The sequence below is a fragment of the Oryctolagus cuniculus genome, chromosome 9, assembly GCF_051225735.1.
Source record: "Oryctolagus cuniculus isolate XC-2025 breed Fujian yellow rabbit chromosome 9, ASM5122573v1, whole genome shotgun sequence".
Classification (NCBI taxonomy): Eukaryota; Metazoa; Chordata; class Mammalia; order Lagomorpha; family Leporidae; genus Oryctolagus; species Oryctolagus cuniculus.
In genome coordinates, this window is record NC_142875.1 from 64,415,252 (window position 1) to 64,442,366 (window position 27,115).

General features: G+C 40.7%; 2 protein-coding genes across 4 annotated transcripts in view; one reads left to right on the top strand and one right to left on the bottom strand.

Annotated features, from left to right (window-relative positions):
* GTF2F2 (general transcription factor IIF subunit 2) overlaps positions 1–27,115 on the top strand; it is a 135,384-nt gene that overhangs the window by 63,490 nt on the left and 44,779 nt on the right. The window contains exon 5 of the mRNA XM_002712960.6: positions 16,561–16,642. Coding sequence (XP_002713006.1) covers positions 16,561–16,642 — 82 coding nt within the window. The remainder of the gene's footprint in view (positions 1–16,560; positions 16,643–27,115) is intronic.
* Positions 1,772–10,584, bottom strand: KCTD4 (potassium channel tetramerization domain containing 4). 3 transcript variants are annotated; one of them, XM_002712961.6, is made up of 2 exons: positions 10,352–10,584; positions 1,772–3,410 (listed from the first exon to the last, which is right to left on the bottom strand). In XM_002712961.6, exon 2 carries the CDS (start codon positions 3,223–3,225, stop codon positions 2,446–2,448), a length of 780 nt encoding a protein of 259 aa, XP_002713007.1. In that variant the 5' UTR covers positions 3,226–3,410; positions 10,352–10,584; the 3' UTR covers positions 1,772–2,445. The 3 variants fall into 3 exon arrangements, with proteins under 3 accessions (XP_002713007.1, XP_051706003.1, XP_051706004.1); XM_051850043.3 differs by having other exon boundaries at positions 1,772–3,625; positions 10,352–10,558; XM_051850044.3 differs by having other exon boundaries at positions 1,772–3,690; positions 10,352–10,502.

Below are 27,115 nucleotides of genomic sequence, written 5' to 3' on the forward strand. Positions count from 1 at the left end.
ACTCATAGCATAATATTTAAGTACTCAAATGTGTAAGTCCAGGTAAATTAACCTTTAATTAAAGTGAGTATATTTATTAAAAGGTTAAGAGTTATAAATCTAGTCAAAATTTCCTTCTAGATTATTGTTTCAGAATATTGTGATTTCTCAGAAGCTTGATAAGGAGTTAAATATGTAAGATAATAAATGCATACATAGTTAAATACATAAGATAAGATGTTCAGGTATATTGCCTATTAAAAGATATGTCAGGGCTAGTTTTATTATCTGTAATGAAATCTTGTTAGAGAAAACTTTGCTTTGACATTAAATCACTGCCATTTTTTTCATCACCAAAGTCCAAATGCCAAGGAAAAGTCAACTCACAAGCTGGAGGGGTTTATAAGCAGCTCAACTACAGTGATTGCTGGCATAAATCATCCTATTTTTATGGTTCCTTTAAGTCCTGATTAAGCCATTTGAAGTTCTAAGAGATAATTGGATGCTTTCATATAAACATTCTCAGCTTAGTTTGCATAAAGGATGATTGTGTCATTGATGTGGAGTTTATTGTTTTCTTTTTCTTTTTTCTTTTTTTTTTCTTTTTTTCTTTTTTCTTTTTTTTTTTTTTTTTTTTGACAGGCAGAGTGGACAGTGAGAGAGACAGAAAGAAAGGTCTTCCTTTTGCCGTTGGTTCACCCTCCAATGGCCACCACTGCTGGCGCGCTGCGGCTGGCATACCACGCTGATCCGAAGGCAGGAGCCAGGTGCTTCTCCTGGTCTCCCATGGGGTGCAGGGCCCAAGGACTTGGGCCATCCTCCCCTGCACTCCCTGACCACAGCAGAGAGCTGGCCTGGAAGAGGGGCAACCGGGAAAGAATCCAGCGCCCCGACCGGGACTAGAACCCGGTGTGCCGGCACCGCTAGGTGGAGGATTAGCCTATTGAGCCGCGGCGCTTGCCAGTTTATTTTTAATATGAACTTTTTCAAGAACCTTTTTGTATAATAGATTTTAAAAGGTTTATTTAGTGTGTTCTGCCAGTTTTTATGTTTACCTAAGGTGTTGTAACTGCAAGTCAGTTACAGTTCTGGGAGTAAATATTGACTTTACTTATGTAGTCTAAGTTTTTATGAGTGACCAGACTTAATAACATGTGCTAATTTAACCTCAGTGAGGATTTTCAGAAATCTGTTTTTGAAGTTTAATAAAACCAAGATACAGTTACCAGTTTTAATGGTTTGATTTTAAAGGAGCAAATTTGCAATGTAATTTGTTCTTAGAAGCCAAAGAATAGGTGGCATAGAGATAGTATAGCTGTTCTTTGTGGAGGGAAAAAAAAATGCATTCACATTAAGTTTGTAGATTGTTTTCTTCAGACAGTTGTATGTAGAACTTAATTTTTAATAGTACTTTGTCTAACATTAGCTCAGTGAGTCTGAGATTTCATATTAAAAATCATTACAGAATAAAGTTTTTCAATTTTTTAGTGATGTTCATTTAATATTTTTGAGATGGAGAAATAAACAAATATTTAGGGTCATTCTGCAAAGGAACTCTGGTATTACTCTCATACCACATAGTCTATTGAGGCTAAGTTATCCATGCTCTGTTGGAGCCCAGCCTGCAAACAAATGGATTTGCTGATATTTGTCACTTGCAGGAGCTGCCAGGGTTACTATAGTCTCGACTACATTAATAGTTATTGTGCAAAAATCATCAAGTGGCATTATTTATTTTTGAAGCGACACATGTAACTTCTTAATTACAATGATTACTATAAACAAAGAAGCTAGCAGTGCTTTTATTTTTTTATTATCATCAAGCAGTTCTCTAGGAGTTTCCAGCAAAATATCAATGCAGCCTTAATCCTACTATGAAATACAGGAACTGTGAATAGGCTCTTGGTGCCTGCTCATAAAAATCAAATCAATAGCTTTAATACTTTATTACAGTCCATTTTGTTTAGCTATAGGTTTGTTTTAGGTAGATCTGCCCATCTGTTAGGCTCTCAGTGGTTAGTTTTACCAGTTCAGTTTCTTTGTATATTTTTCCTGTAAGGAGAAAAGATTTTAAATCATATGGCCCCTTACAATATTATATTACCATTTATTTAAATCAACGATTTAAGATGTACATGCTTGTTTGTTGTGCAAGTACCGAAGACATTCTGATCGAAAGACAACTTAAGGAAAAATAAGCAACTAGGAAAAGCATTCCGTTTTTATTTACAGTAAACAGATTACTGTTTTCATTGTAGGTGAATGAGTCTGATCAGCAGGAATACCCCAGAGAGGGACATCTTTAGCGATAGAATTTACATACCGTTAGCTCACAGTAATTGATTAGCAGCAGGGCTCTGTAGTACAGAGCTGGCTGGGCACAGTTATTTGGGATACCTTTGATGCTGAGGTTTTTCCAAAGCGTGCTGGCTGCATGCTTGTTGCCTTTGTCCGTGATACAGGTAATTACTTGATAAAATGAAGTGCATCGCTGTGAACAATTGACCCTTTGGAACAATCCAGGCTGGTTAGCAGTCTAAAACCACACTTCAAAGCCATCATTATAGCCTCAAACTTAAGAGTTTCCAAGGTACAGACAAAGGTGTTGTCTTCCTTTAGTACAAGTCGAGTGCCATTTTCAGACTTAATGAAGTATTTAAATTGTATGATATTTGATGATACGGAAAACTCTTCCGGAAATCCATCCAGCCTGCTTTTGGACACCAGAACAATGCGAGATTTTATTTTTGTTATGAAATCAGGAGCATTACAGAAGATTCTTAGTCCTTGTGAGCGATCGTGGTTGTCTGTTATTTCCAAGAAAGTAGTCTCCCTGGGTGTGAGCTGCTCTTTCTCCCACCTGGATTTCACTTCCTCCGCCAGTCCTTTGAGCTGAAAGAATTCCGCTTCTTGTGCAAGAAGTTGATTTTCTCGAAACCCTTCGGGCAATAGAAGTTCTCCATTTCGTAGGAAGTTTAGGACATGCCTGAAGAGGAGCCCATCCCTGTCTATGAAATAATGACCATCAGCATCAAACGGGCAGAGGATTTTTCCATTGACTATACCTTCAAGGAAAGTGTCTGGGTACTTGGTCAATGTTTGTTTTTGAGTAATGTATAAATATCCACCAACGTTGAGGGTCATCAGTGTGGATTTGCAGTTCTTTCCTTGGTCAGCATCTTCCAGGCTGTTGTGTTTCCCTTCATACTCCTTTTCTTTTTCTCTTCTGTTTATTTTACGCTCCATCTTGGAAGATGCTATTTCAGCTTGTTCTTCTTGGCTTTGGGATTTTTTAGAAAGAAACACTGCCACACAAACACGCCTTTATTCAGCCCCAGGCTGGCGAGGGAATGGAAATGCTGGCAGCGTCGCCTGCGCTGGCGGCTCAGCTTTGCAGCAGGTGGCGCATCAGCTATGTGTGCAGGAGCTTTCTGGAGTAAGACGGAAGGGAGAATTTGCATTTAACTGTATCAGGGGAGGGATTTGTTGGGAGAGGATTTTCATGCATGTTCTTTGACAGTGAGAGCTTTGAAGTGAGAGCTCCTCAGAATAAATTGAATTTCCTCTTTCCAGTTAAGCAGTTACAAATGTTTAATGGCTTAAATTATTTCTTCAGGCAGGTTTAGTATTGACTAGAAGGGTCATCCTTTTGGAAAACAGTACACATTGAATTAATTTCATTTTTTTCCAAGTAAATCATAAATAGGAAACCTAAAGTGAAAGAAACTGTAAATATATAGAATTTCCTACCCCATAAAAACTCACACTTCACAATGATATTGTCATTTTTGAGATGTAAATAAGAATATTTAGACTTGTTATTGTGACAGTGCACTTAAATTTAGTCGAATTAGCATGGAATTCTGATCTTTGTTAAGTAAGAAGAAATTTTTCTAACATCTTTTAGCAAAAGGTTATTTTTTTTATCCTAAAGGTAAAAAATCCACTAGACTTTTTGATAATCATTTGTATTTTTTTACTTAATATATCCTGTGGAAATTCACAAGTTTATGTCATCCTAGAACTGCTTCAGAGCAGAACAAAAACTTGGATTACTGTAGCAGACACTACAGCTGTGTGTGTGTGTATCTTGGGATGATAGGAGCAAGATGGAGATTCAAAATATCTACTATAAAATAGTGTCATGGATGAGTTAGTTTTTGTTTCTCAAAGTGAGAAAAAGAGGACCAAAGCCTAAACCTCTTTGTTGTTTAACTTAGCAATGAGAACGGGGTGAATGTGATGTTCCTCCTACCTTTTTTCCTCCCTCTTCTGTAACTTGTCTTTTACAGCATTTTAAGGTTCTGAACTTTATTTCTAGAGCTAAAACACCCAGTGATTAATCTGGATATTGTCTCAGTGCTCTTTTTTTTTTTTTTATAACTTTTCTACTAAATAATTCTGGGGATCTACTTTGTCCTTAGAGTTAGATTTTAGAGTTTATAATATACTGTGTGTGTGTTTGTGTGTGTGCGTTTAATTGCATTTAAGATATTTTAAAAGTTCTCAACTGTATGTTGAAGTATTAGAACGAATCTTTTTTTTTTTTAAGATGTTTTTATTTATTTGAAATGCAGGGTTAGAGAGAGAGAGAGAGGGGGAGAGACAGAAAGAGAGAGTGATCTTTCACCTGCTGGTTCACCCCCCAAATGGCCACAACAGCCACGGCTGGGCCAGACTGAAGCCAAGAGCCAGGATTTTTCCAGGTGTCCTAAGTGGCCGTAGCAGGTGGCAGCTTAACCCACTATGCCACAACACTGGCCCTTGCTTTAAATCTTTCTAAAGATGCCTTTTATTTTCTCTAAATAATGTTCAGTTTTCTTTAGATATTAAAAAAGTATATTACTAATATGACAGATATGAGTTTTATATATATCTGTTATTGAGATTTTCAAAAGCCTACTAATTTTAAACCAAAGAACTAAGCTGTAACATTTTTACAGCTATGATTTTGCTTAGAAACCATGAAATTCAACTTCTTTTTACCAAAGATAAAATTGCATTCTGGAGACTTTCTGGTGTTTTGCCTGGGACTTTACAGCTTTCTAGTAGCAAAGCCAGCACTTAGACACTTCCTCTCGGTTCTGCAGCATTTAAGAAGCATTTACGCTTATGTTCTGACAGTGTCGTGTGTGTTGGTTTTCGTTGTTTAGAATCAAGTCTTTTCTGTAGCTTTCTTTTGAAGAAATACTGAATACAGATTTGATGGGGTGGGGTTCCAACTTTGGAAACGCATTTGTGGAATTCTTATGTTCCCATTACAAATGGTCCACTGCATATGATTATCATCATATAATAGGAAAATCAGCAGAGGCATAGCAATTTTATCTCTTTACAAGCTTTATGGGACAGAATCAACACAACATAGCTGTAGTGTAATAATGAAGGTCTTGCTAGAATTTTCTTACCTGTTTAAATAAACTAAAGCAGTTGGATACTTCATAATAGTAATGCTGAGTCTGCTTCCTTTCACCTGGTTTGGTCTCTCTAGATGATTCAGTGGGGAAGCCCTGATGGGACTGCTGCAAGAGGTTGGGCTCCCACAGGGTGTCCAGGGGTCAGTGACGCTGCAGGATGGCTGCAGGTGGGATTGCCAGCCTTTGCAGCCTCACTCCAGAGCAGCCTGCACTTGCTAACTCACTGACTCCTGGTTTCTGCTGCCAGATTGCCAACGGGCACTGATGAGTGCTTTTGTGTCTGCAGGCTTGCCTTGGCAGACTGTGCCCCTCACCCTTGATTGCTTTTACTCGTTCTCTTCCCTCTGGTGCTCTTGGCTTCTGCACCCCTGACATGTATGATTTGTTTACCACCTAGGCCTGGCAGCAGATGTGTAAATGAAGGCTTGTCTTAGTGTCTAAGTAAAAGCTGATACAGATCCACAGTTCTTTTCTTTTGTTTGCGATTTGAAAAATGGCACCCGGTAGGCCCCACCTTACCTGCATTGGTCCACATTGCCCCCCATTAAAGCAACATAGTTGCAGTTCACAGACATTGCAGGGGTTTGTTGATCATTGCTGCCTGTTACGGTACACATGCGCCTCAGTAGAAGAGCAGGTTGACCTCTCTTAGTTCTAAGTTTGTATTTACTTGCTAGCCCGACAATTATAAAAATGGTGCTTAGAACACATACCAAGGAAAGCATCCCTGGTTTATGTGACTGTCACCTTCACTGCAGATAGAAACTGTAATGGATAGGTTTCAGCATAAAAGATTTAATCCATACATCAAAGATTAGCTCACCTAGATGTATTTGACCTCTAGATTTAAGGCTTTCATCTGACTTTGCAGGCAGAGGATGCAAAATTTTGAAAAGTAGGATCCTCAGTACCTTAGCCTTGTTTTAGAGTTTGATCACCTTTATCTGAGACATCTGTAATTGCTCATATGAAAGAGCCCATGAGCCAACTTTGAGAATTTAAACAGGTCCTTGCCTTGGTATTAGCCTAGCCTGCAGTCAGTTGGGCCTAATGCCTAACCAAATTCGGGCAGAACCTTCCACTATGACGTAATGCTGGTGTCCTACCATATGCATTATTCTGAACTCATTTCAGGCCGTTTGGAGGAAATCCCATCTCTTCCACCCACTCCTATAGGGAAGTGAGGTCCATGTCACCACCATTATCTACATAGGACATCATCATCATAGATGCTTGCTCCATATATTCGCCAGAGATGATCTCATGTCATAGAAGGAAGTAGATTTTACCAGGAAGGGATCTCCCCTAAGTGGAAGATATTAGATTTCATTATTCCCCAAGATTAATAAGACCACTCCTCCGTGGAATTCAAACACTCCTTTTCATGCCTTTGGAAAGAACATAGTACTTATCTTTCTGCCTCTACCAAATGATTTTTGTTGTTTTCACCTGATTGTGTCTGTGCCTATCTTTTCAATGGATTAGTCCCATGACCTTAGAAAGAAAGTAAAAGCAGCCACAGTTGGAGAAACACCTTTAGTTTTTACTGTATTCCAGTCCTGAACTTCCTCACATTTTCAAGGTCATTGATCTGTGTTTTGATCTTCCCTCTCTTTTCACAAGCTGAGTTTTTCTTTCCCTTTTTTTTTTCTTTTTAACATGGGGACTGGCTTCTTCACTGCCTCCTGTTAATAGCATTGAATGTGAGAAACATTCATTTTTATTGTCGGCTATGAATATTTTACATTAGCCTTTGTGGTTTGTTTAAAAATAAAAATAAATTATACCATGGAATGTATTGACGTATTTTAGGAATCAGGGATTTTTGTATGTACTCCAGTTCTTTATTTTTTGACAGGCAGAGTGGATAGTGAGAGAGAGAGACAGAGAGAAAGGTCTTCCTTTGCCGCTGGTTCACCCTCCAATGGCCGCCGCGGCCGGTGAGCTGTGGCCGGCGCACCGTGCTGATCCGATGGCAGGAGCCAGGTACTTCTGGTCTCCCATGGGGTGCAGGGCCCAAGTACTTGGGCCACCCTCCACTGCATTCCCTGGCCACAGCAGAGAGCTGGCCTGGAAGAGGGGCAACCGGGACAGAATCTGGCGCCCTGACCAGGGGTTCTAGAACCGGTGTGCTGGTGCCGCAAGGTGGAGGATTAGCCTAGTGAGCCGCGGCGCCGGCCTGTACTCCAATCCTATTTGAATGGCAAAACCTCAGTTTCATTTTGAAATACAAAATTCATCTCGTTAAATGTTGCCTGGAGCTGATATGGTACTAACACAAGCACTGTGTCAGCTACCTTAGGTAACTGTCCACAGCATCTCATAACTATGTGGAGTGCTTGGACCTTGCTAGGACTCTTTGAACACAACCTCTGGTTGAAGGTCAAGTGACTTTCATTCCAGTCTCATGAATGCACTTGTGTAAATATTTTGTGGTGTTGAACTGAGTCTTCCTAGAAGCCCAAGAACCTTGGCTACATTAGCCAATTTGTTAGCCTCATTTGAGGAGTGTAGACAAGAAGAAAGCCTTGTTTGTTAAAAGGAGCACAAATTGAAATGACAGACTAGCCAAGAAGTTCAGGTAAAATTCCATTCCTCATTACTTTGCTTTTCACTACAGAGGTAAACTTGACAACTTATAAATCATAGTAACTCATATTTTAAATGCACTTTGGGACGTGAATGTTTCAGGGAAACTTATGTTTTATAATTTTTTAAGCGGAAGTCATACTTTAAATTTTTGTAATAATCCTTTTAAGTGTGGCCTATGCCTTATTATTCACTGGGAATTTTTATTGTAACCAGATGAGCAGAACACTTGTGTGTGCCATCAAATGAACACTGAAATTATAATGTTGCATAGAGCTCATTTTTATAGTGCCATTTGCAAATTGAAGTTTTCCCATCTCAGGGAAGGAGATGTTTTAAGTTAATAACCATTATCTATGATCTCAAGATGAGGGACATGCCTGAAGATGATGGTGTTCAGTGACCAAAGAGGGTCTCTTCTCCCCAATGCTGTCCCCTCCCATTGTTCCTTCTGTTGCTGTCTTCACATCCTCTGTGTCTGCAGGGGGAGAAGGGAGCCTGAACAGACGTAAAGGCTATGTGGCTTATGGGACAAATGTGCTTTCTTATTTACAGAGTAGAGCAGTTTTAAATTAGGGACGGGGAACTCGAGCGTATTTCACATTTTTTTTCATACTTGATGTTTCTGAAATCGAAGTATGTCAAAATGATTGGCTTGTCAAAGTTTAGTGGCAGCATTTTATGTTTCTAATGATACTGTGAATAATGGGGAATATTACAATTGATGTCATCTTTGAGTTAATGAAATATTTAGGCAGCCCCGTGAGCTCTTCCCCTCATGTCACAAGAAAATGAAATTTAAGGGGAGAGGAGAACGGAGGGAGGGAAGTGTGTGTGTGTAAAGGAGGATGAAGAGAGACAAAGAAAGAATTAAAGTTATCTGTGGAGGTTATACAAATGCTCCACAACACAGTAAACACAGAATCTTTGGGAGTGGGCCCAGTGAGGAGTGTGTGTGTGTGTGAGTTCAGCCTGCGGCGTCGGCACACCAGGTTCTAGTCCCGTTCAGGGCGCCAGATTCTGTCCCGGTTGCCCCTCTTCCAGGCCAGCTGTCTGCTGTGGTCCGGGAGTGCAGTGGAGGATGGCCCAAGTCCTTGGGCCCTGCACGCGCATGGGAGACCAGGAGAGGCACCTGGCTCCTGCCTTCGGATCAGCGCGGTATACTGGCCACAACGCACTGGCCGCAGCGGCCATTGGAGGATGAACCAACAGCAAAAGAAGACCTTTCTCTCTGTCTGTCTGTCTCTCTCACTGTCCACTCTGCCTGTCAAAACCAAACAAAAAGTGCCCTATTAAGGAAAAGGATGAGCTCAAGAAAGGGGATTGATCTCAAGGATCAATGGTGGGGTTGAAATCTCTACCCTTTCGTTGTGAGGGTCTCATAATTTCAGAATATCTGGAAAATCATAAAGAACTAAACTAGTATATGGGATGACTACTGTTACTAGTTAAACGTGGGAAAGAGACCAAGAGTTACGAAGGATACAAAATCAATGGAATTTGTAGCATATTCAGCTGAGTTAATACCATTAGCTGGTCTGTAAGTGTTTCATGAGTACTGAGTCTTCAGCTCTGTTGCAGTCTTCCTAAATGCAGGGGTCTTAAGTTCTGCTGTGGACTTGAGCGCTATTTGATCAAAGTAGCAGTGTGGTATAAGTCAGTGCTCCAGGAGACATGAGTTTTCCAGAAGGATGTGTTTCCTAATGCTTTAGGTACTTTTATACATCCCCCTCCTTGTTTCAAGTGTTACTTTACTGCAAGATGGAAATTATAAATTTAAATGATAATTTGTTCATCTTTAGACAGCAAGCTTTTGTGTGTGTGTGTGTGTGTGTATTTATTTGACAGGTAGAGTTATAGACAGTGAGAGAGAGACAGAGAGAAAGGTCTTCCTTCTGTTGGTTCACTCCCCAAATGGCTGCTACGGCCACAGCACACTGAACATAGGAGGGGCCTTCAAAATGTTCATGGAAAAGGCACAGTATCTTTTAATCCTAGTCCTCCATAAACATTTTGAAACCTCATTATATTTCTGATTTGAATATTATTATGTGACTGATCATTCATTACCTTTGAGATCATCAAATGCTAACCCTAAAGGGTTAGGTTACTTTAATCTGATCATCATCTTTTATTCCTAAGATTCTTGAAAAGTAAATAGAGATAAGAACATATTTGCATATTTGAATAAAGACCAACTTCTATATTAATACTGGGATAGGAAGTTTGCCTATCTGGTTAAAATGCCAAGTGGCTTGTATTAATAGGCTTCATCTGAGAACCACAGCGTAGCAACAGCAGAAAACTGTGAAGAAATTGCCTCATGTGTAAAGAAAGGAGACAATTAGAAATGAAAAATGGTTTACCTTTGAAATGCACTTCGTCTCTGGGAATATCTCTTGTCCTTTTCCTGAGAGTGTAGACACAGGTGGGAGATACAGAAGAACCAGGGGAGTACTGCAGTCTTGAGGATCACCCCAAAATCTTGGCTGCTAACACCCTTGGTCTCTTCTACCTGGAGTCCAGTGAGCTCTTCAAGGCCTCCACATTCAGCTGGGTGCAGAGTGGGAATGGATGCCTCTAGCATCCTGATGCCTGTGACTTCCTGACATGCCTGATCTCATTGCTTACGTGCCAGTGCCAGCGCCAGTGAGCACCCTTCCTGCTTACTCACCTCTTGTGTCACCTAGGAATTTCCTTAGCAGGTGAAAAGGGCTATTCAGTCATTTCGGTTGTCCCAAAAAGAGTACATCTCAAGTTCAAATGCAGAGTAGGAAGATTCGGCCTAGAACAGCATTTTGACCTTTTTCACGTCTTGGGCAGTTTTTTAATGTTTTGTTGTTGCTGCTGCTCTGAGAAACAGTTTCCCTGTAGTTTTTGCTCAAAGAAAATTTAATTATATTGGGTCCCTTAGAATGTACTAGAGCAAACAAATAGCACCAATGAAGTAATCAAACACCCTCAGTTGGAGAGGAAGGCCAATGTTTTTGTAGTGAAATACAAGTAGAGAAGATCCCACAGGTTCCAATGGCTTCATTATATAGATGCTGTGGCACAGAGATGTGAATTTACTTCTGCAAACTAGCGCTGCTAATTAGTGACAGAATCATAACTAGAAGCCTTCAGTTATTTTTATAAGATGTACTTTATGTAACCTGTGCTTTAAAATTTTCTGAAACTAAGTGATAGGAAGTACATAAACAATATACCATCACCAAAGGTGTTTGTACTAAGATTCTTTTGTTTTCAAGTAGCAGAAACCAGTTAACAAACCAGGCTAGACAAAGAGGAGAGGTAGGTATGCCAGAATTTAGAAAGGAGCCATGAATATTTCCTGGAATCCAAGAAGTATTGAAGAAATGGCCAAGTGCTGGCCCCATCCTGCTTTAATATTTAATTTTAAAACTTATAAAAGTACATTTAGCTGCTGATTACATGGAAGACAAGGCCTTTGAGTATGGGGTGCTGAATGACCATCTGCTTTTTGTTTCCTGGAAAAATTAAACCCATAATTTAGTTTAGATTTTCAGTTTTGGTTGCTTCAAAAAGGAACAAGAACTTAAGACACTATGAAGCAACACAGGTGCAGATCTTTCTAGATTCTTATGTTTCTCTTCCTGTCTCTGCTTATCTCACACATACCTAAATTTTTTCCGGCAGTTTATATCAAGTATTAACAAAGCTTACCCCCTCACATATACTCATAATTTGATGGGCTTATGTGTTATATAATAGAATTGCATAAATACTGAAACTAGCATAAACAAGTTCCAGCCTAGTGTGAGCAGAAGCATGTGGGAGTACCAGAGATTGACCTGCTATCCAGTATCGTATGGCAGGCTGTGGGCATCTGTCCCAGTGTTTGATATTGGGGAACGGAAAGCCTTCATTAGCATGGAAAGGAGTTCAGTGGAGGTGTATCATAAATGCTTCTGCTGATTTAAAATTGTCTACTATCTGTATGCCTTTTTACCATCCAGCTAGACTAGGAGCTCTCAGAATGTGGTCTGGGAATATGAGTAAAGGATGCCTGAGACCTTTTCATAATTACATTAAGCTGTTTTCATGCTCATTCTCTAAAAGTTTTCTAGTTTTCATTTCTAATATGGTAGATTTTAATAGCTAAAAGTCACATAAACAAAAGCTCGCTAGGGGTTGTCTGAACTTTTCATTTTCTTTTAAAATGAAATTGAGATTTATTGTGTATGCTCTGTAGAATGGGTGTGTCAGCCTGTCTATGAATATTTGCCACAGACATTTGAGAATGGCTACTCTGTGCTCTTGAGGGCAGGAGCCATGTTGACTTTATCCTTGTTGTTTCTAATGTGCTCTTGAGTTACTTTTACAGGATAGCCACTTATTAAGTATTTGATAAATGTACAAGAATTAAAAGGTGTATTGTCAAATAATTATGTTCTTTCAAATGGGGTCAACAAAGTAGTTTTAAGTAAGCGTTCCTATTTAATGAATAGGATCTATATTTAACAGCCATAGTAAGCAAGTGGGTGCTTTTAAAATAAAATGTAATATTTAATATCTTTCCCTTAAGATTGTAAGCAGTATTTTGAAGAAGAAAAGAAGTATAGTTTAGTGTAAAGTATATGAGAATGTGTTTCTTTGGGGGTTTAAGAAGCATTTGAAGGTTTTTTTGTTTTTTTTACGATTTATATATTTGAAAGGCAGAGTTACAGAGAGAGAGAGGGAGATAGAGATCTTCTATATGCTGTTCACTCCCCAAATGGCCACAGCAGCTGGGGCTGGGGCTGGGCCAGGCTGAAGCCAGGAGCCAATAGCTTCATCTGGGTCTTCCACATGGTTGCATTGGCTCAAGCACTTGGGCCGTCTTCCACTCCTTTCCCAGGTGCATGAGCAGGGAGCTGGATCAGAAGTGGACAGCTGGAACTCAAACCTTAACCCGTTAAACCACAATACTGGCTCCCATTTGAATTGCACTCCAGGTCTCCTGCATGTGAGTGACAGGAGCCCAGTTACTTGGCCTGTCACCCTGCCTCCCAGGGTTCTGCACTGGTGGGAAGCTGGAATCGGGGGCCTGAGCTGTGTATCGCCTCAAGACCTGTGGTGTGGGGTGTAGGCGTCTGCATTTCCAGCTAAATTCCCACTCCGGTTTTATTTATTTGAGAGGAAGAAAGAAAGCGGTGATGTGGGGTTATTTAAGAGCAGCCAATTGGTGAGAAAATTCATTGCTGATGATTAAGACTTTTCCTTTTCCTGGAGTAGCATTTGAAAGTGATTTTTGGTTTGTAAAGAAGGTGTGATGAATAGAAAATTACAGTTTGAGGGAGTGAATTTTACTGCTTTGTGTGAGTGACCTTGATTCAGTCGTGAGGAGACTGGCAGCCGGGTTAAAATGTCAGCTGCTTTGGACCTGCCTTCTGCCCTTTTGGGTGCCATACGGAAATGCTGACAGCAGAGAGTTTTCACTAAACAGTAAATTCAGCCTGTCCACCTGGAGTAGGTAATGCAAAATAAGTGGGGAACAGTCACAAGTGATGGTAAAAAGAAGCTCTTTTCATATTCAGCATTAATAAACACATGCATGTGTGACTAAATTGTGTTCAGGAATAGTATTCTGCATTTATCTTATTTAAAACAAAAAATAAATTTATGTCCCTCAAGCTTTTAAGACACTGTGCATCAAAATTTCCTGACTCTTGCTATTGTTATGGTGACTGAAGAATTTTTCTTGATAGTTTTCAGCTTCATTGGAAGAATAAATTTGAATATAAGACTTATTTTTGCTTTAAGAAAATTCAGATTATAATCATTAAGCTCACTAATGAGAAATATTTTTAAATTTCTGAAGTGGAATACAAAATTAAATATTTCAGGGTTTTTAATTACTTCCTTCCTAGCATATTTTGGTATAAAATAAGCATGCTTCTCTTACCAGCCACCTGATATCCTCTACTTGAGGCTTGTTGTGTATGTTGCATTGAGGGGCCCTAGAAATACTGAATACACTGATCATTTTTGTAATTAGCACCTAGAATTTAGAGTATTTCTAGGTGCTGCAGACAAAATGAAGAAAGATCATTATAACAAAGATTTTGGTGCATAGTAGGATTCCGAAAAGTTCATGTTTGGGGTGAACATTTGGTGCAGTGGTTAAGCCACCACTTGGGATACCCACATTCTGTATTGAGGTGCCTGGGTTTGAGTCCTGGCCCCACTTCTGATTCTAGCTTCCTGGTAATGCACACCCTAGGAAACAGCCGGTGATGGCTAAGTACGTGCGTCTCTTTTTTTTCTTTCCTTTTTATTTGGAAGTCAGGGAGGTGGGGAAAGTTCGATCTTCCATTGCCTTGTTCCCTCCACATGTGCCTACGAGAGCCAAGGCTAGGTTAGGGCAAAAACTAAGAGCCAGAAACTCTGTTTCTGTTACATGCGTGACAAGGAACCCACATATTTGAACCATCATCTGCTGCCACCCAGGCTCATTAGCAGGAAGCTGGACTCAAAGAATTGAATAGCTAGGACTCAAAGTGGCTCACCCACATGGGATGCAGCCAGCCCAAGCTGCAGGCTTAACTTGCTATGTGCTGTGCCGCAGTGCCCATCCCTGGGGCTGTTTATAAACCAATGTTTACCCTTCTTAGTGCCTCAAACCGGAAACAATTCAAACATATTATAAAAATTAGTATGCACTTATTTTGCTGCAAAAAATTTTTTGAAATCTATCCATAGTTTTTTCATAATATGTGTTTTCATAATATGTTTTTATAATATGTGTTTGAAAGTCCCATTTATAAAGCACATAGAGTTTATAACACACACCACAGTTTGGTCTATTTATCTCTCTCCTCCAGTGAATCGTATGGTCCTTGAAGACCATACTCTGTATTAACTATCTTTGATTCCGTGATGCCCAAGATAGGGTCCTTTTCCTAGGAGGCATTTAATTAATGGTAGTGGAATGAATGAAGTAGTTCTCCCTTAAGAGCTGAATCATACATGTGTTACTGATGAGCCATGGATTTTCCTGGTTCTCTTCTCAAATCCCAAGTGGGTTGTCATGAACATATGACTGAACCATATCTGTTCCTAACCCCAGTTGTTGAACATTTCTAGGGTGTATAGTAAAGCTGATACCATTTAAGACATTCATATACATATTATATGGTTAGATGAAGCCTGTCAAGTAACTACATCACAATGTTTGGTGTCTAGTCTCTGAACTCTTTTAAGTCAGGGTCACAAAGAATTATTAATGATAAAAAATCATCTTTCTGTTTGTACAGATAGTCACAGAAGTTAAAGATTCAGTTTTTTTGTTTTTGCTTTTTTAAAGATTTATTTATTTATTTGAAAGAGTTAACACAGAGAGAGAGGGAGGGAGGAGAGAGGGATGGGACTTCCGTCCTCTGGTTCACTCCCCAATTGCCTGCAATGGCCGGAGCTGCACCAATCCTAAGCCAGAAGCCAAGAGCTTCCTCTGTGTCTTGCACATGGGTACAGGGTCCCAAGGACTTGAGCCATCTTCTGCTTTCCCAGGCCATAGCAGAGAGCTGGATCAGAAGTGGAGCAGCTGGAACTTGAACCAGTGCCCATATGGGGTGCCGGCACTGCAGGCAGTGGCTTTACCCACTAAGCCACAGCACCAGCCCCAAGATTCAGTTTTGACATACTCAGATTTATAATGCTGGGGAACAGAAGTCAAAGCACATGGGAGACCAAATTGGTACACAGTGTAACCTAGAAAAATGGCCCAACTAGTTTCTCAGTATTTTCTGGGCTTATCTGTTCTCGTCACAGTGTATTCTAGAATTTTATTTTACTTACACATACCCCTTTGGTTTAGTGGTTTTGACTAGCTTGTGTTTTTAGAAATTACTTACTTGTCAAAGATGATAGCCTCCATACTTTTCAGAAAATGTTTATTTGATTTTATGACCTTAGCAGGCACCTAAGCATAGAGAAGCTGTTATTGACAAAGGGCAACAGCAGCCAGATGAACACACTTGACAGGAGGCGCCCCAGTTTGTTACTAGCCAAGACTATGGCTTCTCTCTTTTCTGACCAGTGGTATTGCTATTTAATAGAAACTTAATAGGACTTCGTACTGTTCTTTTGTTTCCTTGATTTTTTTTTTTTTTTTTTTGACAGGCAGAGTGGACAGTGAGAGAGAGAGACAGAGAGAAAGGTCTTCCTTTTGCCGTTGGTTCACCCTCCAATGGCCGCCGCTGCAGCCGGCGCACCGCGCTGATCCTGGCAGGAGCCAGGAGCCAGGTGCTTTTCCTGGTCTCCCATGGGGTGCAGGGCCCAAGCACCTGGGCCATCCTCCACTGCACTCCCTGGCCACAGCAGAGAGCTGGCCTGGAAGAGGGGCGACCGGGACAGAATCCGGCGCCCCAACCGGGACTAGAACCCGGTGTGCCGGCGCCGCAAGGTGGAGGATTAGCCTATTGAGCCACGGCGCCGGCCTGTTTCCTTGATTTTTATTATGTATTATATTCAGTTGTCACTTCATATGGTTGGTGTGTCAAAATACGTCTTGAAAATGGTAACTGTTACCTTGAACATAATTCTTTTTTTTTTTTTTTTCTTTTCATTCAAGATAAACTGTCTCTGGAAGGAATCGTGGTACAAAGAGCTGAATGCCGACCTGCTGCTAGTGAGAACTACATGAGATTAAAGAGGTTGGTGTTTTGTGCCTTTAAAATGATTACCTGATATTTCTCCCTGGGGATTGAGATGCGTATATTAGATTGCCTGTTGGCTACCTGAAAGCTGTGAGAATTGGTGAAAGTGTTTGCCTCAGAGGTTGCTTGGTTTTAGTACCAAGTAAGATTTCTATGGCATTTAGAGACTTTTAGTACCTTGGCTGTTTGAGATATTTTAAGTTGCTCTGTTAATATATCCTGGAATCAGTTTTTAAACTGCTTTTTGTAGTTGTCTTTATAATTCTTGATTCTCTAAAGACATAATAAGATCTTTGTACTATTCTATTTTCAAAGACTGTAATTTTCCCTAGTGACTGTGTTTTCAAAATACTATACTGTATAAAACAAGTATAGTTGCTAAGATATTGTCCTTTTTTTCTTGAAGACAACTCTTAGAAACTTATGTACTTTGGTGAGATTTTGCTTCAGGTTACTACCCCACCCCAGCCCCACCCCTAGAAACTGTGGTATGTGGTTAACATTTTGTAATTAATTACTATTTAGAGATAGTGGGTGCAAATTCCTGCTACCCCAACTTCTATAACTTTTAAAGAGTCCACAATTTTTTTATTAGAAACCTTTTATTTAATGAGACAAATTTCATAAGTACAACTTTAGGCATATAGTGATTCTTCCCACCATACCCGCCCTCCCACACCACCTCCTCCTCCCTCTGCCATTCCCAGTCCCATTCTCCATTAAGATCTGCTTTCAAATAACTATATACTCCAAAGGAATGTATGATACCTATTTCATAACTTCTATTTATTGTATTTCGGCCCAATGTGATTTAGAATTCTAAATTCGTTTGTTCGTTCTTTCAGCACTTAGTATCTGCTGGGTACATTTTAGGATTAGAGAAATAGTAGTGCACAGAACAGGCAATAGCCTCTGTCCTCATGAAGCGTGCATTTTAGCAGACAGTGGAGAACACACTGCTCTGGTGTTAGCAGCAGTCTCTCCTGTGTCTGAATTCCTGTCAATACAGGAAGCTGGTTGAACTGGATCATGTCTAAATTTCACATTGTATCTTACATTTTCTTCTTTTCTCGATTATATTAGACTCTGTCTCCTGGGAATGACACAAAGAGACTGGTTTTCTTGTCCAATAATTCCTCTAATTTAACTGCCTCCCCAGGGCAAGTAAAAGGATGACAATAAAAATGAAAAAAATTTATAACATAAAACAGCTTTCAAAAAAAGGCATAAAATATATATCTTTCTGGCTTTTTGCCTATAAAGTTTATTATATACTGCTAGAAGATTTATCTTCTTCAAATAACCCTTGAGATTGAAAAATGCAAAATCCAGTTACTGAGCTGCTTGCCAAGATTTTTTCTATGGTCTTAATTTTCTTCAAAGGGTTTCTAAAGGGTTCTGATGATGAGATCAGGCAGGTCACCTGCTGTGTCTATAAAATGGCTGCTTTTTTTTCTTACTAAAAATAAAGAAAATGGTTTCGCCCTTTTAGTATGGTACAAGACTAGCCAATATATATTTTATTCTTGTCTTGGGAAAGAAAATGGGGTGTCAGGCAGTGATGATCCATGGGAGTTTCATGAAATAAATGATGGATGACATAAGTCTCTTAGAAGACTGAGTTTTTTTTGACCAAGTGAAAAATGACAGGGTGAATAAATATTCAGAATAAGGAAACATGGAGACACAAAGGCATGGGGAAGCCTTCAGGAACCCACATATGATTCGAGATGCCTGGAATAAAAGAGTTATTTGAGAGTGTGGCAGATGCTGTAACTCAGAACTCTTTTTTTCCTGAACGCCAAACTTCCATAGATACACAAAAGCCAGGTTATGTTTCCAGTAAACATTTCAGAATTGGCAGAAATGGGTCTCAAGATCCTTCCTCCCAAACCGCTCCATCATTCGTGGTCTTTCTCATCTCAGTTAATACCAACACCGTCCTTCCATTTTCTTAGTCCAGAAATCTGAGTTCCCTCTTAATGCCTCTCACACCCACCATCAAATGTGTCAAGGAAAATCTTATTGGCTGTACCTTCAAAATAGCACACATCTCTAGAGTAAATGTATCTCAGCACCCTCAGGAGCTGCCTCTATTTCTCACTTAGATTACAGCAGGAACCCCTTTTTGGGCAGTTCTTCCTTTTTTGTCCCAATACAGTTACTTCCCAGCACAGTGGCCAGAGCAGTTCTCTTAGAACCATGTCAGATCATGGTGTTCCTCTCTTCAAGTATCACTTGCAGTGCTGCTTGTAATATTAAGAATTAATTCAGCCGGCGCCGCGGCTCACTAGGCTAATCCTCTGCCTTGCGGTGCTGGCACACCGGGTTCTAGTCCAGGTCGGGGCGCCAGATTCTGTCCCGGTTGCCCCTCTTCCAGGCCAGCGCTCTGCTGTGGCCAGGGAGTGCAGTGGAGGATGGCCCAGGTCCTTGGGCCCTGCACCCACACGGGAGACCAGGAGAGGCACCTGGCTCCTGCCTTCGGATCAGCGCAGTGCGCCGGCCGCAGCAGCCATTGGAGGGTGAACCAATGGTAAAGGAAGACCTTTCTCTCTGTCTCTCTCTCACTGTCCACTCTGCCTGTCAAAGAAAAAAAAAGAATTAACGTATTGGTCCACATGGGCCTACATGCTCAACCTGCTGCTTCCTGTACCTTCATCCTCTCCTTCCCTCGCCATCGAGCCGCACCAGTATCCTAACAGTCTGTCAGAGATCTTAGCACACTTTCTCCCTGCGGCCTTTAAACTGGTGGTTCTTTTCTGTCTGGGACAGCCTTTCCCCAGATAAGTGTATGGCTTACCCCTTTCAAGTCTCATCTCAAATACCACTTTCTTTGACTTTCCTACGGTCCTTCTATACTTAACACTGTTTTCATAGCACATTTAGCCTCTTCCTAAACTATGTAGTGTACTTGAGTATATTGTCAGCTTCTCCCTGCCACAGTTTAAGCTCCCATGAGATCAGTGCTTGCTTTTTTGGCTTTTTGTATATACGTATGTTTTTATTTAGTTCATTTACACACATAGGTGTGTATACACAGGTTTACCTAAAGACTTTTCTTAGTGACAATGTAGTCAGGAGAGGAACAGAAAAGTGGTGTTGTTGTTGACTGTAAAATAGAAAGACAGATTTTTAAGTGTAGGTGGCATTTACGTAGAAGTGTTTAAGAACAGTATTGGCGAATTAGTACTTGAGATATCTTGTACCTAGATATTTCACACATATGCTCAAAATGCTTCAGAGCTCCTTCTGGCTACCTAATCTCCTTAATAATATTCAAGGTTTTTTTTTTTAAATTTTATATTTATTTGAACATCAGAGTTACAGAGCGAGAAGGAGAGAGGGAGAGAGAGATCAATCTTCCATCTGCTGGTTCACTTCCCAGATGGCCACAACAGCTAAGGCTGGGCCAGCCCAAAGCCAGGAGCATCATTCAAGTCACATGGATACAGGGCCCCGAGGATCTGAGCCATCTTTCACTGCCTTCTCTGGGACATCAGCAGGGAGCTAGCTCGGAAGTAGAGCAGCCAGAACTTGCACTGGTGCCTATATGGGATTCTGGTGCTGCAGAGCAGTGCCCTCCGTGCTTCAGTGCTGGCTCCTCAAGTTTTCGATAATCTGCTTCTTACCGGATTTTCTGGCTTCATTTTCACTACTTCCCTTTGTATAGACTCATAGTTATATCACACTGCAAGTTTTCTTCTAGATAAGGTAGGCTCTTTTCCATCTCATGCCTTTGTTCCTTGTGTGGTGCATCCTCTACCTAGACTGTGTTGGCTACCTGTGCCGAGATCCCTCTGACCCTTTCAGATCAACCCAGGAATCGGTGAAACTTCCTCATAGTTGGCACTCCCCCACCCAGTTAGGATCTGCTATTATTCTGTTCTGCCTTCCCACACATTTACCTATTCCTTTCATGGTCTGACTAAATGTTTGTGTTTTCTACTGTTTAGGGAGTACATAGCTGCATCTTTTATAAGATTATAAATTTCATTAGGGAAGAGTTTTACTTTTCTTTGATTTCTCCTCTTTGTGTGTGTGTGTATGTATGTGTGTGTATTCTCATTCTTAGTACAATGTGTCATGAATAATAAACATTCAAAGTAGTTTTTGGATTGAAATGAAGAAGAATGGCAGCCTTGTACCAAAACATGTGAATCATTTAGATTCTTTTTTATTTTTTTTTTACTCTGAACTGTATTTGAAACCTAGACATGATTTTTCAGATTTATACAAATACCCATATGTATATGTATATGCACATATGTATAAATATGCACATTTTGCTTTGAAAACATGAAAGTTATTTATAAAACAAATATAAACATTTCACTAAAATAAGACGGTTTTCAAGATATAAAGAAATGAATATAGTCTCCATTTACAAAGGACTAGAAGAGAGCTTTTATCAAAGAAAACCTATCTTTCCTTGACTTATGCTTGTGGTTCTTTCCCCTTCAATCTGTGAGTTTTTATTATATTTTAGCAAATAGCAGCTAAGCTATACTTTCAGTAACAAATGGCTATATTACAAGGAACAATATTTATAAATAATTTTCTTTAAGGATGATCAGTCTTATTCTACTGGGAATTTAATTTTAGTAATAAATTCCTGTTATAGCTCTCTGCTATTAAATTTTGGCTGATAAATTAGGACAATGTTATGAGAATTATATGTTAATCAAATGCAATTTCATAGGATTCTGTCATTAATTTAAATAAAGATGGAAATAAAATACATATTATTATTATAGTAAACTCAGGAAATAAGTAAACCCAGTGATCTATAAAATTTAGGCCAAGAGAAAAATGATTATGCTGGAATTTTCTTTTTTTTTTTTTTGCTTGTTTGTTTGGTCGTAAAGATTTATTTGTTTATTTTTGACTGGAAAGTCTCATTCGGAGACAGGGACACAACCACTCGAGCATCACCTACTGCCTCCCCACATGTGCATTAGCAGGAAGCTGGAATTGGGGTCAGAACTGGGATTTGAACCCATATTCCCATTTTGTATGTAGGTCTTAATGGCTAAGCCAAATACCTGCCCCTGATTTTTATATTAAATTTATTAAATAGAAAAACAATAAATTAAAAATGTCTTACAGAAAAGCATTTTTCTATTAACTGTCAATGAAACTTGGTATCATAGCAGTATCTTAGGATTCAATACGATAATTTTATGATCAAGTAAGTAGAGTATGGGATTTTGGCCTTCTAGTGATCTTATTTGATACAATTCTGGCTGATATTGGGGTTAATAGTTAATGCATTTGAATCCATTAATGTTTTCATTTTCAATTGTAGTAAAAGCCACATTGCATACTGGCTTATTTTTAAGAGGTTGATTGACTCACATAATCAAGTCCAGTGTTATGAGCTTTAGCCATGTCTTTATCTAGAAAGTTCACAATATCAGTGGTCCAACTCTAATTTTCTTGGATCTTTCTCCGCTAGACTATCCTCTGGCTGACTCTTCTATCAAGATTGCTACATGACTTCTCCCTCTTTATGCATAAAGGGTCTTGGGTGTTAAATGATCTTGTCTATCCTTGAACCACTGTGTCTGTGAAAATGGGATTACATGGACTAATTAGAGCCCATCCGGGGAAATGTCTAGATGGTAAATTCAATGCTTACCACCAATCCCTAGGTGTTAGCTGCAGCCAAAGCAGATGAATGCGGCTGGGGGTGGGGTGGGGGGTGGGGGGTGGAGGCTAGGGACACAGCCATGAGATTCACAGCGGAATCCTGTTCTAACAAAACAGTTTTCTAGGAATCGGCAGCATTCATCAGGGACAGTTGCATCCTTGATTACTTCCCTTGAGGAAGAACATTTTGGCACTCCATTACAGTCTTTGTTGTGTGTTTTTTTTTTTGTTTTTTGTTTTTTTTTTTTTTTTTTTTTTTTTTTTTTGACAGGCAGAGTGGACAGTGAGAGAGAGAGAGAGAAAGGTCTTCCTTTTGCCGTTGGTTCACCCTCCAATGGCCGCCGCGGCTGGCGCGCTGCGGCCGGCGCACCGTGCTGATCCGATGGCAGGAGCCAGGTACTTCTCCTGGTCTCCCATGGGGTGCAGGGCCCAAGCACTTGGGCCATCCTCCACTGCACTCCCTGGCCACAGCAGAGAGCTGGCCTGGAAGAGGGGCAACCGGGACAGAATCCGGCGCCCCGACCGGGACTAGAACCCGTTGTGCCGGCGCCGCTAGGCGGAGGATTAGCCTATTGAGCCACGGCACCGGCTAGTCTTGTCTTTTATTAGAAAGCAATTCTGTATCTACCTTGATGCCTTGAAAATGGGGTCAGATAGCTAAGAGATTGGACTCTGAAGCCAGACTGCTGGGGTTCAAAGACTGGCTTTTCCAGTACTACCTGTGTGATCTCAGGCAAGGTGCACAACCTTTCTGGCCTTCGTTTCCTCATGTGTGACACGCATAATGACCTTTATCTTGGTGTTGGATTAAAGATGAATAGAATAAGACTGTCTCATTTCAGGGTGTCTCATGCAGACTGTATACCCCAGTGTTAGTGATCAGTCTTATCATAGTTACCTAGGTGAGAACTCCTATCCTGAAAACTCTTTAAAAAAAATTATTCATTTGAGAGAGAGAGTTACAGGCAGAGAGAGGGAGACAGAGAGAGATCTTCCATCTACTACCCAAATGGCTACAATGGCTAGAGCTGAGCCTATCTGAAGCCAAGAACTAGGAGCTGCTTCTGGGTCTCCCACGCAGGTGTAGGGGCCCAAGCACTTGGGCCATCTTCTGCTGCTTTCTCAGACCATAGCCTATAGCTGTATCAGAAGTGGAGCAGCCCTGACTCAAACCGGTGCCCTTATTGGATGCCGGCACTGCAGGCGGAGACTTAACCCTACTAGGCCACAGCGCCAGCCCTCAAAAACTCTTCTAGAAATTTTTCCAGTTCCATCCAGTTCTCACAGTAGAAGAAACTTGCATAGAAGAAGGATGCATTTTAATTCCCTGAATTCAGGTAGGAAAATTAGTTTAAAAAAGAACAGGAGAGCTAACAGAAGTTTGATAGGAGCTAGCAGCGTTCCTCAGGGAATTCCATCCTTGATAACTTCAGTATCTGAGCGCTGGCTCACCCTGAGCATTTTTTGTCATTGAATTCCCCATGTCTTCTCCCAGTTCTCTTGTGTTTCTTAGCTGGTGTCTCTCTTGAGGTCCGGAAATGTGTGATTTTGTTCAAAGTGTGGGGCTCTGAGTCTTTTTAAATAATCACAGATATTTAAAGGCAGAGAACAGGAAGCCCTTCTGGGTTTTGGCCTCTTCTTACTTGGCTGCCAGTCCAGCTCAAGGGTACACTGTCTCAGGCGCGGGTCCTTTTCACTCTGCCTCGGGTGTCCCGGTCTGCAGTGTTCTTTGTTTGCTTTGCCGCTGGCAGAGCCCCCATTCATCCTGTAAGTTTCAGCTCAAATCCAGTCTCCCTGACCTTGTCTCACTACACAGGGTAAGCACCATCCCCACCAGACCTCTCCCCACAATCCACTAAGCACGTTTCGCTTTTGCTGTTACTTTTACTCCTTTTGTTTAAGTCTCTACCACATTGTGAGCTCCTTGAGGTCAGGGCCTGTATGTCATTCCTCTTTGCTCTAACAGCTTCATGTTCAGTGAGCAAACTAGAATCATTGACGACAGGTCAGTATTTTAAAGGTAAGGATTCACTAATGCAATCTGCAGAATCAATGCTCTTTTAAAAATTCATTTAGCTGTTTTAAAACGTTTTTTATTATTTTTAAATAACACATAGAAATTGTACAGTTTTATGGGGTGCCATGTGATGTCTGTATGCATTGTGTATAATCAGAATAAACAAATCAGTCTCCTCAAACATTTTCACATTTCTTAATGGTGAAAACATTCAAAATCCTTCCTTCTGGGAGTGTGTGTGTGTGTGTGAGAGAGAGAGAGAGAGGGAGAGGGAGAGGGAGAGGGAGAGAGAGAGAGAGAGAGAGAGAGAGATCTGTGTTTAAAATGCCAATTATTAGGTCCTAAGAAGCAATATCGGCGTGTGGTGGTGTTTCTACAAAGCCTCACAACTTTGCAGGATAAAAATACCTCGGTACACAATTTCTCTTTGTTCACTCCCAATTGAAAATCTACAGGGCTAACCTAGGCAAAACTGTGGAGTATGGAAAGTTTGTCTTTATTATCTGGGCATCTCCTTTTTACACTTTTTCCCCTTAAGCTGTGTCTGTCTTTGGGCATCTACTTTTTTAATCCTGTTCTGATCCTTTCTAGCCTCTAGGTTCTAGATATATTTAAAGAATGAATGAGGCAGCGGCTCAATAGGCTAATCCTCTGCCTGCGGCGCTGGCACACTGCTTCTAGTCCCGGTCGGGTAGCCGGATTCTGTCCTGGTTGCCCCTCTTCCCGGCCAGCTCTCTGCTGTGGCCCAGGAGTGCAGTGGAAGATGGCCCAAGTGCTTGGGCCCTGCACCCCATAGGAGACCAGGAGAAGCACCTGACTCCTGACTTCGGATCAGCACGGTGCACTGGCCGCGGCGGCCATTGGAGGGTAAACCAATGGTAAAGGAAGACCTTTCTCTCTGTCTCTCTCTCCCACTGTCCACTCTGCCTGTCAAAAAAAAAGAAAAAAAAAAAAAAAAAAAGAATGCACAGGAGCTGGAGCTATGGTGCGGCAGGTTAAGCTGCGGCCTGCAGTGCTGGCATTCTGTGAGGCACTGGTTCAAGTCCTGGCTGCTCTACTTCTGATCCAGCTCCCTGCTAATGCACCTGAGAAAGAATGGAAGATGTCCCAAATGCCTAGGCCCCTGCACCCATGTGGGAGACCCAGAAGAAGCTTCCTGGCTCAAGGCTTTGGCCTGGCATAGATAGCCCTGGCCATTGGGCCATTTGGGGATCCAGCCAGCAGATGGAAGATTGCTCTCTGTCTCTCCTCTCTTCTCGCTCTGCCTTTCAAATAGATGAACAAACTAAAAAAGAAAAATGGACACACATAAGTCAAACTAGGCATTCAATTTTAAACCTTTTATTACTACGAGTGAAATAAAGCCGTTAGATTACCTGTTCAAGATATTTGACAAGGGACACCCCCCCCCCCCCCACACACACACACAGGATAGGAAGAGATGATTGAAATGAGGCCATTTCTAGGTTGGCCCCATACAGAAAATTGAGTAGTCATTTTAGTTTGCCTTGGGGATTTGTCACCAGGACAACCATCTCTGCTTCCTGGGCCAAATGGGCAGATCTGGTCTAGTTGCATTAGTGGAAGATCTGTTCTTAGGATTTATAACTGGCTGTGAAGGTGACCCACAGAAGAGGCAAATTCCCTTAGGATGGACCCAGGGTTCATCACTGCCTCGTCCATATGGCACCTGCTGTTGTACAGCTTAGAAGAAGTGCTCTTTCCTCAAGTATTTTTATTTTTATCTGTCAAAAAACTGTGGCAATTTATCAATTTTGTTAAATAAGATTTTGCTTGCCATCTGCCAAAAAATTATCACACTAATTAATACAAATCTTTGCTATCTCTGATGTGAATGTGGCTCTTCAGTGTGGTACCATCATGTACTGCAAAATGGCCAAAGCTGGAAATAGCTGCACACTCTTCAGTTCACTGCAGGCCTATGTGTCCTATTTTCTCAACAATTTACTTAAAATGTAAAAGCTTTGCCTGGTCCTTACAGACACTGGAATTTTCAGCTGTGGCTGTATGAGTCCCTAAAGCATGGGGGGACATAGAAAGACACCAGAAGTCCCTTAGCTACAAAACAAGGGTCCCATTTAGAATGTTGAATCAGTAGGCTGATAATGCTCTGGGATTGTTAAAAGCCATTAGTGAAGTCTTTAACTTACGATTAGGACTCATGAATATCTTACCTACTTTGTATAGAAGATCCATCTCCCTTTAACTCTGCCTGTCAAATAAGTAAGTCTGTAAAAAAGAGAGAGGGAATTTATTTGCTCCAAATCACAATTTGTAAAGGCAAAGCTGAAGCTTGAACCTGAATCTGATTGATTCCAAGGCTTTAAATGACAGGGTTCCTCTTGTAGCCTTAACAGTTTCAGAAGTGTGCCTGGCCTATTAGTAAGGGAAGAGAAGGGAGCCCGTGTTCTTCCCGGCTTGTATTACATTACCCTTGTTCTGTAGCCCCACAACTTAACCCAATTTTGTTAGTGCCCTAGTTCTGTTACATTATAAAATAAATATAATAGAATTTTAAGGACTTAAGTAAGATACCTGTTTCATTGTTTCGGTTTGGAATTTTTATCTGGTTTGTGATCTTACTATTTAGAAATGAAGTTGGATAACTTAATTGAATTTCAAAACTCCATTTATCTGCGAGAGAGGTAAAGCAGTAAACCATTTTATATGCCTGTGGAGTTTATTATTACTTCATGCAGCTTAGGTGAAATATGTAATGCTTTGGGTAGTTTTGATGATGTTGTAGTTGAGCCATTTTGAAGATTTACTACTCTGTAATGTAC